Source organism: Podarcis cretensis (assembly GCF_951804945.1).
Source record: "Podarcis cretensis genome assembly, chromosome: 9".
Lineage (NCBI taxonomy): Eukaryota > Metazoa > Chordata > Lepidosauria > Squamata > Lacertidae > Podarcis > Podarcis cretensis.
The window spans coordinates 58,977,010-58,993,368 of NC_137178.1; the positions used below are offsets into that span (position 1 = coordinate 58,977,010).

At 39.1% G+C, this 16,359-nt stretch overlaps 1 protein-coding gene and 1 long non-coding RNA gene across 14 annotated transcripts in view; one reads left to right on the forward strand and one right to left on the reverse strand.

Annotated features, from left to right (window-relative positions):
- LOC307223693 overlaps positions 1 to 16,359 on the reverse strand; it is an 82,209-nt gene that overhangs the window by 64,552 nt on the left and 1,298 nt on the right. The gene's annotated exons all lie outside the window — the stretch shown is intronic.
- PCM1 (pericentriolar material 1) overlaps positions 1 to 16,359 on the forward strand; it is a 49,125-nt gene that overhangs the window by 20,440 nt on the left and 12,326 nt on the right. For 10 of the 13 annotated variants that reach the window (XM_079989555.1, XM_079989546.1, XM_079989554.1 and 7 more), the window contains 17 exons: positions 390 to 538; positions 1,513 to 1,642; positions 2,060 to 2,176; positions 2,268 to 2,458; positions 3,323 to 3,520; positions 4,139 to 4,361; positions 5,034 to 5,179; positions 5,606 to 5,796; positions 6,501 to 6,675; positions 7,228 to 7,586; positions 7,703 to 7,870; positions 9,899 to 9,955; positions 12,157 to 12,329; positions 12,420 to 12,548; positions 13,895 to 14,015; positions 14,326 to 14,466; positions 15,953 to 16,086. In XM_079989555.1, coding sequence (XP_079845681.1) covers positions 390 to 538; positions 1,513 to 1,642; positions 2,060 to 2,176; positions 2,268 to 2,458; positions 3,323 to 3,520; positions 4,139 to 4,361; positions 5,034 to 5,179; positions 5,606 to 5,796; positions 6,501 to 6,675; positions 7,228 to 7,586; positions 7,703 to 7,870; positions 9,899 to 9,955; positions 12,157 to 12,329; positions 12,420 to 12,548; positions 13,895 to 14,015; positions 14,326 to 14,466; positions 15,953 to 16,086 — 2,802 coding nt within the window. The remainder of the gene's footprint in view (positions 1 to 389; positions 539 to 1,512; positions 1,643 to 2,059; positions 2,177 to 2,267; positions 2,459 to 3,322; positions 3,521 to 4,138; positions 4,362 to 5,033; positions 5,180 to 5,605; positions 5,797 to 6,500; positions 6,676 to 7,227; positions 7,587 to 7,702; positions 7,871 to 9,898; positions 9,956 to 12,156; positions 12,330 to 12,419; positions 12,549 to 13,894; positions 14,016 to 14,325; positions 14,467 to 15,952; positions 16,087 to 16,359) is intronic. The other 3 variants (XM_079989556.1, XM_079989549.1, XM_079989550.1) reach the window with 1 other exon arrangement.

Consider the following 16,359-nt stretch of genomic DNA (forward strand, 5'->3'; position numbering starts at 1 on the left):
AGTAAATGATGAAATACTTTTAAACTGCGGAAACCTGAAAACTTCTTATTCAGTATCTGAAGGTATTAAATAAAAATTATATTTCCAGCTCTCGATTACAGATGGTCTCATATTTTTAGTGTCATGAAAAAGAGGAAACCCAATAGCAAGCAAATTCTGAAAGTTTATTTGGGACATCTTCCAGTCAAATTAAAGCATTTTCAGGTGTATTGATTTCAGCAGAAAAGTGTTGAAAACATGTTTAATCAATGGGATTTAGACTCCGGTGCACCTGACAACAAAACTGCTTTGGATGGCACAAGAGAGAGAGAGAGAGACAGAGAAAGGAAAGGAAAGGAAAGGTGGAAGGCTCAGTGAGGTCGTAGCTGAAGACCCTGTTTCTATTTTAGGACGATGAAGTGGAACCAGAGGCTTCAGGACAGGGTAACATGGATCAGTTCTTTGTGGCTGAAGAGGAAAAAGCACAGCAGCAACCAAACAATATTCGAACCAGTGCAAACAAGTCCCAGAAAGGTGTAGTTCTGAATGAAAAAGCAAGGTACAGTCTCTTTCACATGCATTAAAGTTAATGATGGGGCAGATTTACTGACTGCATTTGAGGGGATTATATATAATGTGAGAATTTTCCCTGCCTGGTTTCTGCCTGAAAATGACTTCTGCTGACCATCAAAGCAGAAACAAGCAAGGAAATAAGGAAGCGTGCAAACTCCTGGTGTTTGGGTCTCTGAATCTGTGGTGGTTATAGTGAGGATTTGGCATAATTCTTTACATGCGGATAAGTGAATTTTAACCCAGTGAGCAGGCAGGATAGCAGGATAGTGTGCAGTGGAACCTTGGCTTTCAAACGTAATCTGTTCCGGAAGACTGTTCGGCATTTGAAAGGGCTGGCTGCAAAGTCAATGGGAGGAAATGAAAAACATGCCTTGGAAGCCGTTCAGCTTCCGAAAAAGGTTCGAAAATGGAAGCATTCACTTCCAGGTTGTCAGCGTTCAGTTCCAAATTGTTTGGCTTCCAAAGCATTCGACAACTGAGGTTCCACTGTACCTCCCATGATGCCTGGTTACCCATACATCATTTTTGAATGAGATTGTCTAAGGAATGCGGTGTGTGTGGCCCTCCATCTGTTCATCCTTCAACAAGGGATGATGAGAGTTGGAGTCCGGTAACATCTTGGGTGCCACAGGAACTCAACTCCTCAGCTAAGGCCTCATATACCCTTTCTGATTTAGGTGGGGCTGTCTTGGCCATATGTCCTTGCCATTGGTTTGTGGTAAGTAACACTCTCACTTGGGAGTGCTGTGGAACTGGAAGGCCTTGCCCAATACAGAATTGATTGGTCCAAGAAGAAGAAAAATACATTTTAAACTTCTGCAGTGCATGTTCTCCTAATTAATCTGTTTTTGCTTTTGACAAATTAGTTAGGAGTAGGGAATTGCCCAGTTAGATGTCTGTAACCACTTCAGTTTTATTCCTTTGCAGATATGATAACATGAGAATGCTTTATTGTTGTAGAGAGAAATTTTATGAAGCCAAGCTTCAGCAGCAACAGAGAGAATTGAAACATCTCCAAGAAGAAAGGAAGAAACTGATAAAGATCCAAGAAAAGATCCAGGTGTTGCAGAAAGCTTGTCCAGATCTTCAAGTAGGTAGAACGGTGGTTTAACACGAGAGAGGGAAATACAAAATCCCAAGGGCAACCCTGCTTGGCATCTCAACCGCAAGATTATTAACCCTAGCTTTTATTCATTTAAATGCAGGGTGTGTTAGCCCTTGTAGTTATAAATATAAGTTTTGAGTTTAGGATTGCCAATATACCGAAAGGTCAGAAATAGTGAGAAAAAGATGTGTGCTTGAAAGATGATGGCTCTGTAAATAGCTGGATGAGTAGTTCAAAAGCTTGGAACATTAGTTTGTAGACATCAGTCTTGTGTTGGCTTGCAGGCTTGTTGAAAAATGAAATTGACTGGATCACTAAATCCAGTGATGCCGCAGATTTCATTAACTTGATAAAGGTTCTTATTCAAATACTAATAATGTAATTTTAACACTTTATTCTTAGTTGTCATCTAGTGTGGATAATTGCCCTGGGAATACTTCAGCGCGAGCTGCGAATGAAATCAGCGCAACCAACAAGATTGTGGTCCAACCAGAAGAAACAGCCACAGTTGATACTGAGGTGCTTCATATTCTTGTGTATAAAACTGCAATAGCATATTTTGAATTGCATTGCAGTAAAATATTTTCTCTTAATATTTTATTTTAAACAGCTTTGGTCTGAGATGCGCAGACATGAGATTTTGAGAGAAGAATTGCGACAGAGAAGAAAGCAGCTTGAAGCCTTAATGGCTGAGCACCAGCGGAGAAGGGACCTAGCAGATACCACATCTGCCTGTGCTGGATCTACTAAAAGTGATGGATCAGAGACCCAGTGCACTCCCCAACAAAGCAGAACAGAAAAGTAAGAGAAAAAGTAAAATACCCTGCTTTCTGATCTGGTGTATATTTAAGTTGTATTCACTGCAAAGATAAATAACTTTTCAAAATTGTATTTAGATGTGTTACTTTTAAATGTGGCATAATTAGAATAGCCTATACTGAATCTGAGCATTGCTTTCTGCTAACCCAGTTTAACGAAGGGAAGAGATCCCCACTTATCTTTTCCTCCCCAACCCCAGTAGACTTACACTTGATCACTGGTATGATAATACTGCTTCCTCACGTCTGTGCACCTTTTCACCAGCAGCATGCAAGCTGTTGTACCAATCTAAAAAATTGCCGTGTTCTTGAGGATGTCCATTTCTGGAACTGAATTATATACTCCTTTCCTCCACCCACACTTTTTTTTAAAAAACCCCTCTTTAAGACTTCATTCCCACAGTGGGTTTTGAATCACTGTTATGACTAGCCTGATTAAGCAGGTTAAATAGTCATGCTTGCTACTTTTAGTCTGGGAGACTTGAGCAGGCACTGTCTGGTTATAAACAATTTGGCATTGGCAAAAACAAATAAAATCTAAATCCTTATATTGGAAATACATAGCTGTGAATTTAAAAATGCAGGAGCAAGTAGGAACAAAATTTATATTCTGAAAGGTGGGGAAATAATCTAAAAATGACATAAATCAAAAGTCATAAATTTAATTTGAATCGTGCTGAATTCCTAAAAGGCATAGAGATAAATCAAAGAAAATTGTGTTTCTAGGAGATTAATTTGAGATGTGCATGTTAGCTATTTTTATCCAGCGTGCAACTTAGTTTTTCGTGATCTAATTTTACCTTACACTTTAGCAGCAGAATGACTGTTTTTTAATACTTGATGCTAGAACCATGGCAACATGGGGAGGGTCTACTCAGTGTGCATTTGATGAAGATGGTGTTGATGAAGATGCATATCTTTCTGATGGGCTTGGTCAAGTGGAAGAGGAAGAGGAAGAGGAGCAAGAATCTAGTTCCAATGAGTACTCTGTGTGTCCCAATAACGCAGATCAAAGTACATATTGTGCAAAGGAAGATAAGGAGAGGTTAGTTTTGCATGTTCATTACCGACAGTTAAGTTGTAAACTGCTCCCTCCAAGAAAATGTTTTCCCTTTGCTGCTTATTAAGCTGTGCATTATGATGCTAGTCCTTATATACCGTGAAGTTCACTCTGAAAGGTTTTATATAACCTGAAACTATGAACGTGTGGATATCTAGTGTAATATTTTCTGTAATTTCATTGGTCAGCCTACAATTCATTTGTGCAGTATTACTGATGTTTAACTTCTAAGCCCCATTCCAAACATTTTTTGGAATAGTGAGAGGCTTCATGCTGTAGAGGAGAGACATGCCTCTGTTCTGCTATCACACAGAGCCCTGGCATTATGCATTGTGTTCTATCTCAAAGCCAGATAAAAGAAATTCCTGCTCATCAAAAAGAGGATAAAGGGACACTGTACAAATTAGGTGACTACATCATGTTACCTGCATGGTGTGAAGGGAAAGAAGCATGTTTGCTCTGGACTAGGCTTGTGTTCCTTCAGAACTGAATTGCTTGTTTCTCATTGGCCTCGTAACTGGCTTTTTACTTAATGAAATGCTTTGTACCAAGAGCGCAATTTAGAAATGTGTAATCCCTTGTCGAAACACTCGTTGTTCTCAGCTGGAAGAATCCTCGTCCTCTTTCAGCAGATGGAAACTATCGTCCTCTGGCTAAAGCAAAGCAGCAACAGAATATCAGCATGCGGCGGCAAGAAAACCATCGCTGGATGTCTGAGCTTTCTCATGTAGAAGAGAAAGAACAATGGCAAGAGCAGATTAACCAGCTAAAGAAACAGCTTGAATTCAGTGTCAATATTTGTCAGACTTTAATGCAGGATCAACAGGTAGAATGTGAAAGACTTATTTAATTTTCCCTTCTGCATGTTCCCATCCAACAGGCTGGATGTTTCCTACATTTCTGTCCTTCCTGTCTTGTTGATGAGGCAGAATTGAGCCCACCGTTGAAGGGGATTATACTTTGGAGAGGGGGAGACTGCCACTAATTTTAAAAGATTCATTTTTCAGTATTTAAAGGGTGGTTTCCAGCTTCTCATTTCTTCTGAATATGTGACAGAACAAGTCCAGATATATTATCCTTTCTTGATCCTGCTGCTTCTGACTTCCAGTCTGATTATGAGTTGAATTTTTAGACCCATTGAAGTGAACTTCAAGACGAACTTAGGTTCATTGCATAGTTGCAAGTTTATGGAATGATCCCCAAGAAGATGTGTTTTCCTAGATTTTAGAAATAAAATCCTTCTTGTTCTGCAAGACTTTTGGTTAGGGGCTGGGCAGTAAAATATTTTAATAACCAACATTAGCATTTTGTTTTAAAGGTGTGAAGGTTTATTATTTTATCTTGGCTCAAGATTGTAGAAAGATGGAACAAAGAAGCTTAATGAAAAGTTAATATTCTGTACCCCCTCGCCTCCTTTGGGGGAGGAAGGGCAGGGTAGAAATCTAATAAATAGAATTAATTTTAATGGATCTATATTTTCACATATTTTTCTCTGCAGACTCTCTCCTGCCTGTTGCAGACATTGCTTACTGGCCCTTACAGTGTGTTGCCCAGTAACGTTGCTTCACCCCAAGTACACCTTATAATGCATCAGTTAAATCAGTGTTATACTCAACTGACTTGGCAACAAAATAATGTTCAAAGGTATTCATTTCAACTTTATAGATGTCTGTTCCATACATTTGAAAGAAGACAGGCTGTAATGATGCACAAAAATGGTGTCTTATATTTATTGTATTTAAGAAAATACTTGTATTAGACTGTGTGCTCCCAAGTACTCCAGAACCTCAGTGCAAGAAACACATTGTAGTGACATCTTATGTAATATTTAAAAGATAAATTACGTGCTATTTTTATGAACACAATAGAGATGAGACTGTAATGGTCCAACTTGATAATTCTGTGATCATGTTAGAGCTCTGTCATATTTTAACCTTTGTTGAAATTGCTTAGGGACTGAAATTTGGAAACAGATGCATTTCTGCTTACTAGTGTTAGCTTTAAAGACTGATTTGTCCTTGAGTGTTTATTAGTTTGTGTATTTGAAATTCAGATACCATTATTTCACAGGTTGAAGCAAATGTTAAATGATCTAATGCGCCAGCAAGAGCAACAGCAGACAAGAACAACTACAAAGGAGAAAGACAGCAGGGCTCCACCGCCTCCATCACCAACAATGTTTTGTCCCTTTGGTTTTCCTTCCCAAACAATGAACCTGTTCAGCATGCCCGGGTTCACAAATTTCGCCTCTTTCCCACCAGGTAGGCATTTCCAGAACTGCACCAAATTACTAGCAGTAGATCTCCATGTGTTTTGCTTCTGTTCCCAAGATAAGTGCTTCAAAGTAGCATTTCTTGCCTTCATGTTGTTTTACCTTGAAAGCAAACCCTCCCAAGTCTCCGTAAATTTTTCCTCGCTAATTTCATTGTAGCGCATTTATTCACAGCATGACTTAAATGTTGTGCCCTCTCTTCACTCCATCTTCCTAACATGCTTTACTCAAAACTATGAAGTCTCAGAAGGAAAAAAGTTTTAAAGTCCTTCTTTCACAGTAGGGTAGATGTATGGTAATAATATGCATTTATTTCATTGTATATTTTAGACGTCATCTGTATATAATAAAATTGAGTCCATTTGAGTTACTCTATTTCCTAAATAATAATGTGAAGCCATTACTCTCTGATAGTTGTAGGCTAGATGTATGCCTATGCCATAATAAGTGACTCAAATCAGGAATAGTTTTCAGTAAATATAGTATGGAAGTTGTTACGGTTTCTTCCCTAGTCAGTGCACAGCCTTTGTTATTTTGTTGAAATCGTTTTTTTAAAACTTGAATTATGGGAAAAGATTGGATACAAGCTTGATAGCATTTTTATGGTCTATCATACATCTTTCTTTGTATTTTATAATATAATTTTTTGAATTGTGGAAGCAGTAATGTTTCTGGTGTGATTTCTTTTCACAGGTATAAACTTTGGCCCAATGTTTCCATCTGGTTTGGGGGATGTTCCACACAACTGTGCAGCTCAGAACAGTGAACATCAGCAACCCATAGAGCCTAACACCACTGGGAAAATGGACTATATGGCATTTCCAAAACCTTTTGAAAGTAATTCTACTGGTGGAGTAGAAAAACCAAGGTACTTGAAGCTTAAATTGAACTTGTGTTTGTGAGCCACACTTTTTATTCGGGCTCAAATTAGAACCTGTCCTATAAGAGTGATTTAGTTATGAAATTGTATTTTTTGTTGTGCTGATCTCTGTGAAAGCACTTCTTTATAGATAGCCTATCAAATATTGTGATTTTGGATGAGATTTTGGGGCATCAGCAACCAGTTGTCTTTGCTTAGAGAAACAATCTATTAACTGTTTTATTTCAGTTTGGGTTTGATTGAAGCTCTGATTAGTTGCTCGTTCAAGCTCGTAAAGATCCAATATATTTCTTGAACCAGTTCAGCTTATTTCATTTCCAGAAGGAAAAATAGAAATGATTTGCCTGTATCCAAAGACCACATCAGACTTTCCCATGCCTACTGAGAAAATATTGTTTGGGACACCTTTGGAACAGCATGGGTTATAGATTTCAAATAATGGCTGTCTGGAAATACACTTCTTTCCTTGGAAAACTTCTGACTTTGCCTCTTATGCCATGATTCTGATTTCTCTCTCTCTCCCCCCCCCCCCCATTTAAGAGGTCAGTTGCAACCTGAAGAAGAAACAGAGAACAGATCAACTAGGTCAAATGGACACCAGGAAGGAGGAAAAGAAAAACCTTTGTTCCTCAAGTCTGGATTTGCAATATCTGTACAAAACGCAGGATGTGGTAATCACAAAAATCAAGCTGGCACGAGCAGGAGGAGAGAATTTGATGAAGAATCTCTGGAGAGCTTTAGTAGTATGCCCGATCCAGTGGATCCAACCACCGTGACTAAAACCTTTAAACCTCGGAAAGCATCTGCACAGGCCAGTCTAGCTTCCAAAGACAAAACGCCAAAGTCCAAGAATAAGAGGAGGAATGCTTCTCAATTTAAAAACCGATCAAGATCTAATGGTAGGTTCATATGAAACACCCATAATTTGGGGTTATTTATCTTTCTTTCAATAATCCGGGGGCAGGGTGGCTATGGAAAGGGCAATCTGTGCAAATTGGGTCTTTTTTATTTTAAGGTTTTGAAAGTGCCAGTGTTTCCAGTACATGCGAGCCTTACAAGAGCAACAGAAGCAGGCACTCAACTCGGAAGGAAGAAGTTGTCCAAGCAAAGGTGTTCAGTAAAAAGAATCGAGAGCAACTAGAAAAAATAATTAAATACAGTAGATCATCAGAAATGTCCTCAGGTACTTAAAAATAGTTAACAGTTTTTATTTTAAAGTGTACCAATTCCGTGGTTACTTGCATGCTCAAAGAAGAACTGGGAATCTTACTGGGATGAAAATTTTCAGGTAACCCAATTATTACGTTCACATAATTGTTACTTGCTATTTATTTATTTTTTAAACTACACTATGTATAGTGTAGATGTACAGATGGAAACTATTGTATGCTGAAGATCATGCATGGAATTTTAGTCTGCAATCCGAAATATATTTAAATATAATGGCATCTAGTTTCTAGTGACCATGCATAGAACTGAGCCTTTAATGTTAATTTCCCCCTGCGATATTGTAATGGATTGTACCTTCAGAAAGCCTCCTTCAGAGGGTTGGGTTGATCCTGTAGAATAGTGTTGGGGGATAGTGTGAAGGAATTGCAGAGAGAAGGAGGAATAGGACAAAAATGTATTTTCTCTTCCCTCAAAGCAGGAGCATCTGCTGGATCTCAGCTCCTTCAGTGAATTGAATGGTCTCTCTTTAATTTTTTAATAATATTTTATTGAAGCGTTGATTCCGTTGCTTTCTTCTTAATAAGAGAGGCTTGGGTAAAAATAAATAGCAACAACAGGTCTAAAACTACTGCTCTCAGTGTTGTTGTTTCTTCACTTTTAAAGGGACACATTCAGGTATATATTTGATCACTGCTGATTGCAGGTAATATTTGAAATCCAGTTTTGGGTATTAGAGAGCATAAACGGAAGGCCCACACATCTCTATTCAAACGTTAAACATATTTGTTAACCACATTTAATGATTTGCCCGTGGGGCTGATTTGGAAATAACACAAAGCCATAGTTTAGCATTGCAAGAATGAGCCTTGCCTCCCACTTCCCTCCCTTAGTCCTGTGCCGCTACCAGGAGGCATTCAGAAGCTTTCTCTTCTTCATTTCTGATTAAGCACAGCTTGCCATGTAGTCCAAACCCAGACAAGCCGGGTTAATCTTACGGTTAGTGGAAACAAGCTGTAGTTTATGAAGGCTGGTTTCCTTTCAGTAATCCTATTTCTGGTTAACCACAATTTAGAGCTCAGATGACATTCTATAAACTGTCATTAATCTAAAGCTGGAGGAGGAGAATCCAGTCTCCTCCTCATAGTTGTGCCAGTGGAGGAAGCACATGATTGCATGGGGAGCTGGAGGAGGAGAATCCAGTCTCCTCCTCATAGTTGTGCCAGTGGAGGAAGCACATGATTGCATGGGGAGGCTGGCCTGCTCTTGTAGCACTAAACCATGTTTTAGCATTGCAACTGAATGCCTCCAGTGTCCCCTTTTAACAATGTGGTGTGTGCGTATGGGTTTCTTTTTTTTTCTCTGTCTCCCCCTTTTGGGGTTCTTTGAAATCGTGGGAGACCAGTGTGCTCTTGAGACTTGAAACAAGAAGGGTCATATTCTTGAATGCTCATATTTTCATGTTGCTTTTATTAGTAAACGAGTTTCAATTATGATCTCATTGACGCTGTGTACAGGCGTGTCCCCACGTACACGAGTTAGACCGCATATAAGTGTGACGCCCAGAAATAAATAAAAAGAATTAAACTGGAAAAGTGCTAAAATGTCGCAAAAAGAGTGGGAAAACAGCTAGCGATCCCAGAAGCCTTTGCACCCAACTGTGAGGCTTGCAGAGAGGTTTAGATAAAAGTGTTCCCCACTTTGATTTCATGTATACGTACTATACCCGGGAACGTAACCCCCGCGTAAGTGGAGAGGTGCCTGTATGTGGACATAGAGTGAGCGAGAAATCCAGTGCACATACTTGAAAAATTCTTTCTGGGATCTTTTCTTTTCCCCCTTTGGAAATTTTTGTGGTAATATGCTTTTCCCAAATCACTCCCCCCCCCCCAAGAGACGTGTTCTCTGGAGATTTGTTTTGTTTTGTTCATTTGGATCACTAAATAGCCTTTCTCCCATTATTTCATTAGACCTTGCTTTTATTTCCGATACACATTTTTGTGTTTATCACTGTCTGTCCTTCCCACCCACCCCTTTCCTGCAGCACATGCTAGGAGAATACTGCAGCAGTCTAACAGAAATGCATGCATAGAAGCACCAGGTAATGCACTTGCTGCTTAGCTTCCAAACTTACCTTACCTTGATTTTCTGGTCTCTTGTCCTAACTAACAAGTAGCTTGCTTATTGAATTAGCAAAAGGTGCACTAATCCAAATGATACTTTTTTTTTTAATCTACTTGCTTTCATGATTAGGTACTTTATTATTACTGAAAGTCATAGCCAACCCTGAACAACCAGTTAAGGCAAAGGTATTCAGCATGGTGCCCTCCAAATGTTTGGGAATACAGTTGGCATCATTTCTGGTCATGCTAGAAGGGGGTGATGGGAGTTGGAGTCCAAAAATATGGAGGACACCATATTGACTATCCTGGAATTAAGCACTTCTGTGTCAGAGGATATGACTTTCGGGCGGAGTTTTGCCCTTGTATCTCTTACGGTTGAAACTAAGAGTGTATTCCTAAATCTTATTTATTTATTTAAATTTAATTTGTATACCACCCTTCATCCAAAGATCACAGGGTGGTTCACAACATAAATATAAAACACAGGAATACATAAAGCAAAAACAAGAATAAAAACAAACCAATAACCCCCACATTTAAAAGAACATATTAATCAGCTAAAGGCCTGGTTGAAGAGACACGTTTTTGCCTGAAACCTAAAGATATATAATGAAGGCCACCTCTTCCCACCATCTAAGAGCATAGACAGCAGAAGTTAGCTATCCCTCTTCAGGAAGGGGCTCTCTGCACCACCAGTGGATCCAGAAGTACCTGTTCGTGTTTTGAGATAGTTGAGGTACAGTACATGAAAATATTTCTACAATCTGCTGTTTGAGCTGCTGTTGGACCATAAACCATGGACAGGTAGCATCACTTGGTTTCTTCTAGGAAAATGAAAGTATTTCTATGTCTACTGTAGATGCTTAATTTCTCATGTGAGTAGGTGAGGTATTGAAAATCCAGCTGTCGTGTCACCATTTATGCTGAGGTGAACATTTCAAAGGTGTGCCCTGCTGGCAGATCAGAGCTGGCAGTGCCCATTGGACTCAAATAAGAGAATTTGCTATTTGGGAAGAAGTAGAAAAGGGGTGTGAAATGCCACCTGTCCTTTTAGATAAAAGACTGATATTTATTTCTCACCCTTAACCCTAAGCCAAAAGATCTATAGCTCAGTGGTAGAGCATGTGCTTTGCATCTTAAAGGTCCCAGGTTCAATCCTTGGCGTTCCAGTTAGGGCTGGAAAATACTGAGCTGGAAGGACTAATGATTTGACTTGGTATATTCAGCTCCCTAAGTTCTATATGTTTACTTTTGCCCAAAAGTAAATAGTACATTGTGGTTGCTGAAACTCAAAATTGGATTTTACTGTACTTAAATGTGTTCAACTACTTAAGGAGCAAATACAAGGGTCAACCGATACCAAGTGTATTTTGGCATGAGCTGCAATAGCTTCATTAGGTGCATGAAGTGGACAGCGAAACAAAATAGATTTGTTAGGCCATAATCCTCACAACTAGCTGCATGAGGTCCAAGAGTTGTTTTGGATCCCAGCCATACTTTTAAAGTATCCTATGACCGTAAGTGTTACACTAACACAGCTGCTATTTTGAAAAGTCATCCTTGACTTACACTTAACTAATGACCCGATAGCAAGATGTGCTACTTCAACTATGCTTAGGATGCATTTGAAAACAAAATAGATCTAAAACTGAACCTCAAGGAACACATTGTCACCAAATATAGCTTTGTAGCTGTGTGGCAGTAACTGGGGGGTTTCAAGTGAATTCATTGTTGCAATACATTGTATTAATTATTATGTCAATTATGTTTTGTTGTATTTAGTTCCCTTTCGCAGGGCAAACATTCAATAGATACTTGTTTAGCTCTATAAAATACAATATGCAGCAGTTCATTTGCACCTGTAAAAGAAGTACACAATGACAAGGACTGTAACTATTGTGTGCAGTATTCCCTTGTGCCCAGGGTCTTTTCCGCTGCCTGTTTATAGCAGCAGCCCCTTCCAATATCGGGAGGCTCTTTAAAAGCAGTTAAGGCACAAGGATCTGCTGCTAGAAGAAAATACCACTCCTTGCATGAGCAAAACCACTTTCCATCCACTCATGGAGGAGTTGCATCCCACCCATAAGGCGCGTCCTTCTCAAAGCTTGCATGCTGTAACAGGAGAGAAATGTCAATGGAGAAGAATAATGGTACTTAATTCATTCTTTTTTTTCTACAGAAACAGGCAGTGATCTTTCTATGTTCGAAGCTTTGCGAGACACCATTTACTCTGAAGTAGCCACTTTGATATCTCAAAATGAATCTCGCCCTCATTTTCTGATTGAGCTTTTTCATGAGCTCCAGATGCTAAATTCAGACTATTTGAGACAAAGAGCATTGTATGCTTTACAGGTACCTTAATAAAATCATGATTTTTGGACTTGCTTTGTTAAGCAAACATTTTCTTAATGCAATCATTAATGAAACTGTTGCACTGTATAGGATATAGTGACCAGACATGCATCTGAAGAAAATGCAAAAGGAGAGTGTCCCAAACCACTGAACTCTGCAGGTTGGGCAGGATCAAATTCAGAACTTACTCCCAGTGAAAGCCTTGCAACGACGGATGATGTAAGGGTTTTGAAAACTTTGGGTATTTTAATATAAAATCCAACCTTTTTAAAATGGGTTTTAGATTTTGGCATAAATACATTTGATAATAAAATATGTATAGATTTGAGCCATTAGACTTTGATGTGAAAATATTTATTACGATACAACTTCAAATGGGAATTGTGCAAAAGTAAGAGAGAAATGCAGAGGTAAAGCTTGTTTCTTTTAAGCAATTGTGTAAAGTGATTATGTCCCCCAAAATTTTTTTGTTGACAGTTGGTCTTTCTTGGAGGAGAGGTGATCTCTGGCTAGTTCAATGTCTTTCCACATAGCATTTTTCAACCTTGTCATAGTCCTTTTGTATGATCTCTTAATTCTGAGCTCTGTGTACCTTGCTAAGGCTGCAATCCTAAACATGCATTTTAAGGAATATATCACATTGAACAGTGGGAATTACTTTCAAGGGATGTGGCCTGGGCTTGGCCTTTCCCCAGGTGGGTGAGGCAACAACAGATTAACAGTCTATCTCTACCTAGGGCAGGCAGGACCAACTGTACCATACTAGTCATTAACTTCCATGACTCCCATCTCCAGTTTTTCCCCTACCTTGCCCCATGGACAGTTGATTTCTTTCAGCTTTTATCCTTTCTCATGACTGCTTTTACTCACTTTTTTACTCCATTTATTTTCCCCTTTCCGAATGTACTCCTGAGTTTTCCTTTAAAATAAAAGCTCCTCAGCTTTCTCTTCTTCTCCTTTTGTTTCCTATTACTCCTCATTCAATATAATTCACAAAAATGTTATCTCTGTTGTGTTGTGTTGAGAACAAGCTGTTGTTCTCAAACAGTCAGGCAGTGGGTTTTTTTATTTTAAAAAATGGCTTTGATCTTTGGAGGTTCAACCAACTGAAGATCTTTATACTGATCCGCTTTAAGAGGACGTCAGTTAGGTCTGCAGTTGCATATTTCAAATTTTTGTCAGTATTTCACCTTTTTGTCAGTTGAGGCTCATTTTTTAAGTGTAAACGATTACTGTCTAAGGAACTACTTATAGAAATTGACAACAGGTAAATACTGCTTTCTGCAACACGTTTTCTAGCTTGGAAGGATGAGCCCTTTATTTGGTGAACATACTCAGAAGAATTTATCAATTAAACTCCCCCCCCCCTTTTTTTTCTAATTAAGCTTTAAACCATGTACATGAATCTTTTAGCCCAAGAATTAGCCACTGATGCAAACACTTCAAGGTGATCTGAATTCTTAATTTAAGAGCCTGGGTGACAATTTATGAAAACATAAGTGTTTGAGAGTGGTTAGTTATTTGTAGAAGAACAATTGCCAACTTGTTGTTTCCATATTTTGAAGGAGACATCTGAGAAGAACTTTGATGAAGGAGCCTGTAGAGAATGTGAGCAACACGATGCAGACAATGGCAGCACTATGTCTACTTCTTCAAATTTTGAACCCTTTGCTACTGATGAGCTGGGTAAGCATAAACCTAGCAGTTGAACAATATACAGCAGTAACTCAAGTACCTTTTTAAATTGCTGCAACTGTTTTCTGTGAATCAGTCCTTCACTGATGTGCTTCTTACACGTAGTAACAACAACAACAATTTAATATACCCTGCCCATCTGGCTGAGTTTCCCCAGCCACTCCGGGCGGCTCCCGATCGAGTGTTAAAAACAATAATGATGCTTTCTTCTTGCAGTTTTTATATTTAATCTACACATAATAATGTTTGATTTCCAAAAACTTAAATACATATTGTAAAAGGTTTTGTTGCCAAAATGCAGGCAACACTGTGATTCATTTAGATCAGGCACTGGCTCGGATGAGAGAATATGGACGAAAGAAAATGGCAGTCGAAAGTAACGTTGACTCTGAAGATGGATGCTGTAGTAATCCTCATAATGCTTCTGCTTCTAAATTGGAAGGTACATTTTTGCATTTGTTTATTCATTTATCCAGTGGAAGACAGTGCCTGGCGTGCTCTGGTCCATGGGCTCACGAAGAGTCGGACATGACTAAACGACTAAACAACAACAACAAATTCATTTATCACAGTTTTGTCCTGCACTTTTTTGAAAGAACAAACACAATCCTACCAGGCAGTCTCCATGCAGAGAAATGGAGCTGCATCAAGTAGCTTAACACTGTTCGCTGGGCATATAAATGTTTGACAGTGGTTTATATGCATTTTGTGTAGTATGACAGTATGCTTAAGCTCCGTAGAGGCTGGTCCACCAAGGCTACTGGGGCACATCCCTTGCAGAGAGAACATCAAACAATTTTTAACACACACACCCTTTCCAAATCTCAAAGCGCACACACTCTTTCTTGTTCCACATACATATTGCTATTTAAACTCAAAGGAGTTCTGCAAACATTTCTGCCAGCCAGGCCCCTGCAGCACATCCTAATCCAAAAGTATACCTGTGGCACAGAGGTCCCTAGTGTGTTTTTCTAAACAGAAAAACCATGTGACTGATCAGACTTCCCTTCTAGGCAGCCCTACATGGGAGGTTCCTATTCCAATCTGTTGTTATTAAATCTCAGTATTGGCCTAGTAGGGTTTCCTTGATGGGCAGTCTAAGCATCCTTGTTTTCAATCAGAGGGGTTGCCAACTAGCCATGGCTGACAGCAGAAATGAAACAATAGTCAAGTAGCACTTTAATGCTTGCAATTGTATTCTTCCGTAAGCCTTTGTGGATTAAGAATGATGCATCTGATGAAGTGAACTTTATCCCCCAGCGATTATGCCATAAAGATGTATTAGTCTTTAAGGAACTGGTGCGTCTTGTTGTTTGGCTCAAATTGTAGTGTGGTCTGTGGATTCATTTTTTCTTAAACAATGAGGTTTGTTCATGATTCCAAACCTCCCCCTCCCCCCCTCCCCCCATTTAAAATCAGAGACAGGCTGAATTTTTATTCTTTATCAGTATTATATTTTTATCCAGTCCACCTTTCCCCCAAGGAGCTCATGGTGGCTTTTATAAAGTCTCCTATTCCTCATGGTATCCTTACATCAACCCTGTGATGTAGCTTAGTCTGAGAGACAGTATGTGACCCAAGGTAACACTGATTTAAACCTTTGTCTCCCAATTCCTGGTCCACTTAATATCCCTCCACTGTAGTTCACATCCTGGAATAAAAGATGTAGAAGTGAATAAGCTGTGGGAAGGGAATAATCTTTTCCCATAGGTCTGGAAATTCATGGCACTTTTAAGACTCTGCGATTCAGGCTGCAATCCTGTCCATACTTAGCAGGGAGCAGTCCTTGTAGAATGTCAGTGTTCAGCTTATTTGGCATAAATTTGTAGTCTTTATATAATCAAAGTGCCAGAGTTTGTGACCTGTATTGAAACGGCAGCTTTATGAAAAGAACATTGATTTGAATATATATTTTTCTCTCTTTAAAGGTTCAGATACGGCTGAAAGCCATTGTGCAGCACAGTCTACTGAAGCGCCTGCCGTTCCTTGTCCTCGAATAGATACCCAGCAGCTTGACCGGCAAATCAAAGCTATTATGAAAGAGGTTATCCCATTTCTGAGGGTAATCAAAATTATATCAGTAAACGGAGCTCTCTCTGAAGCCATCTTTACAGAAAGCTATAGGTTTTTCCTTTTGACTTGATCGGTAGAATCAGAGGCCTTTACCTTGTTCTCTTCTCCAACAATAAAAGTTTTCTTCCAAGGAGTGCAGAGTTTTGATTAGCTGTAGTCCTGCTTTTGTGCAAAGTTTGGTGATAGAGCAGTTAATATTTTATTTACATGCTCTGAACTCTTTATCGTGCATGTACTGGTAAGCTGCCTTACGGTCCCTTAG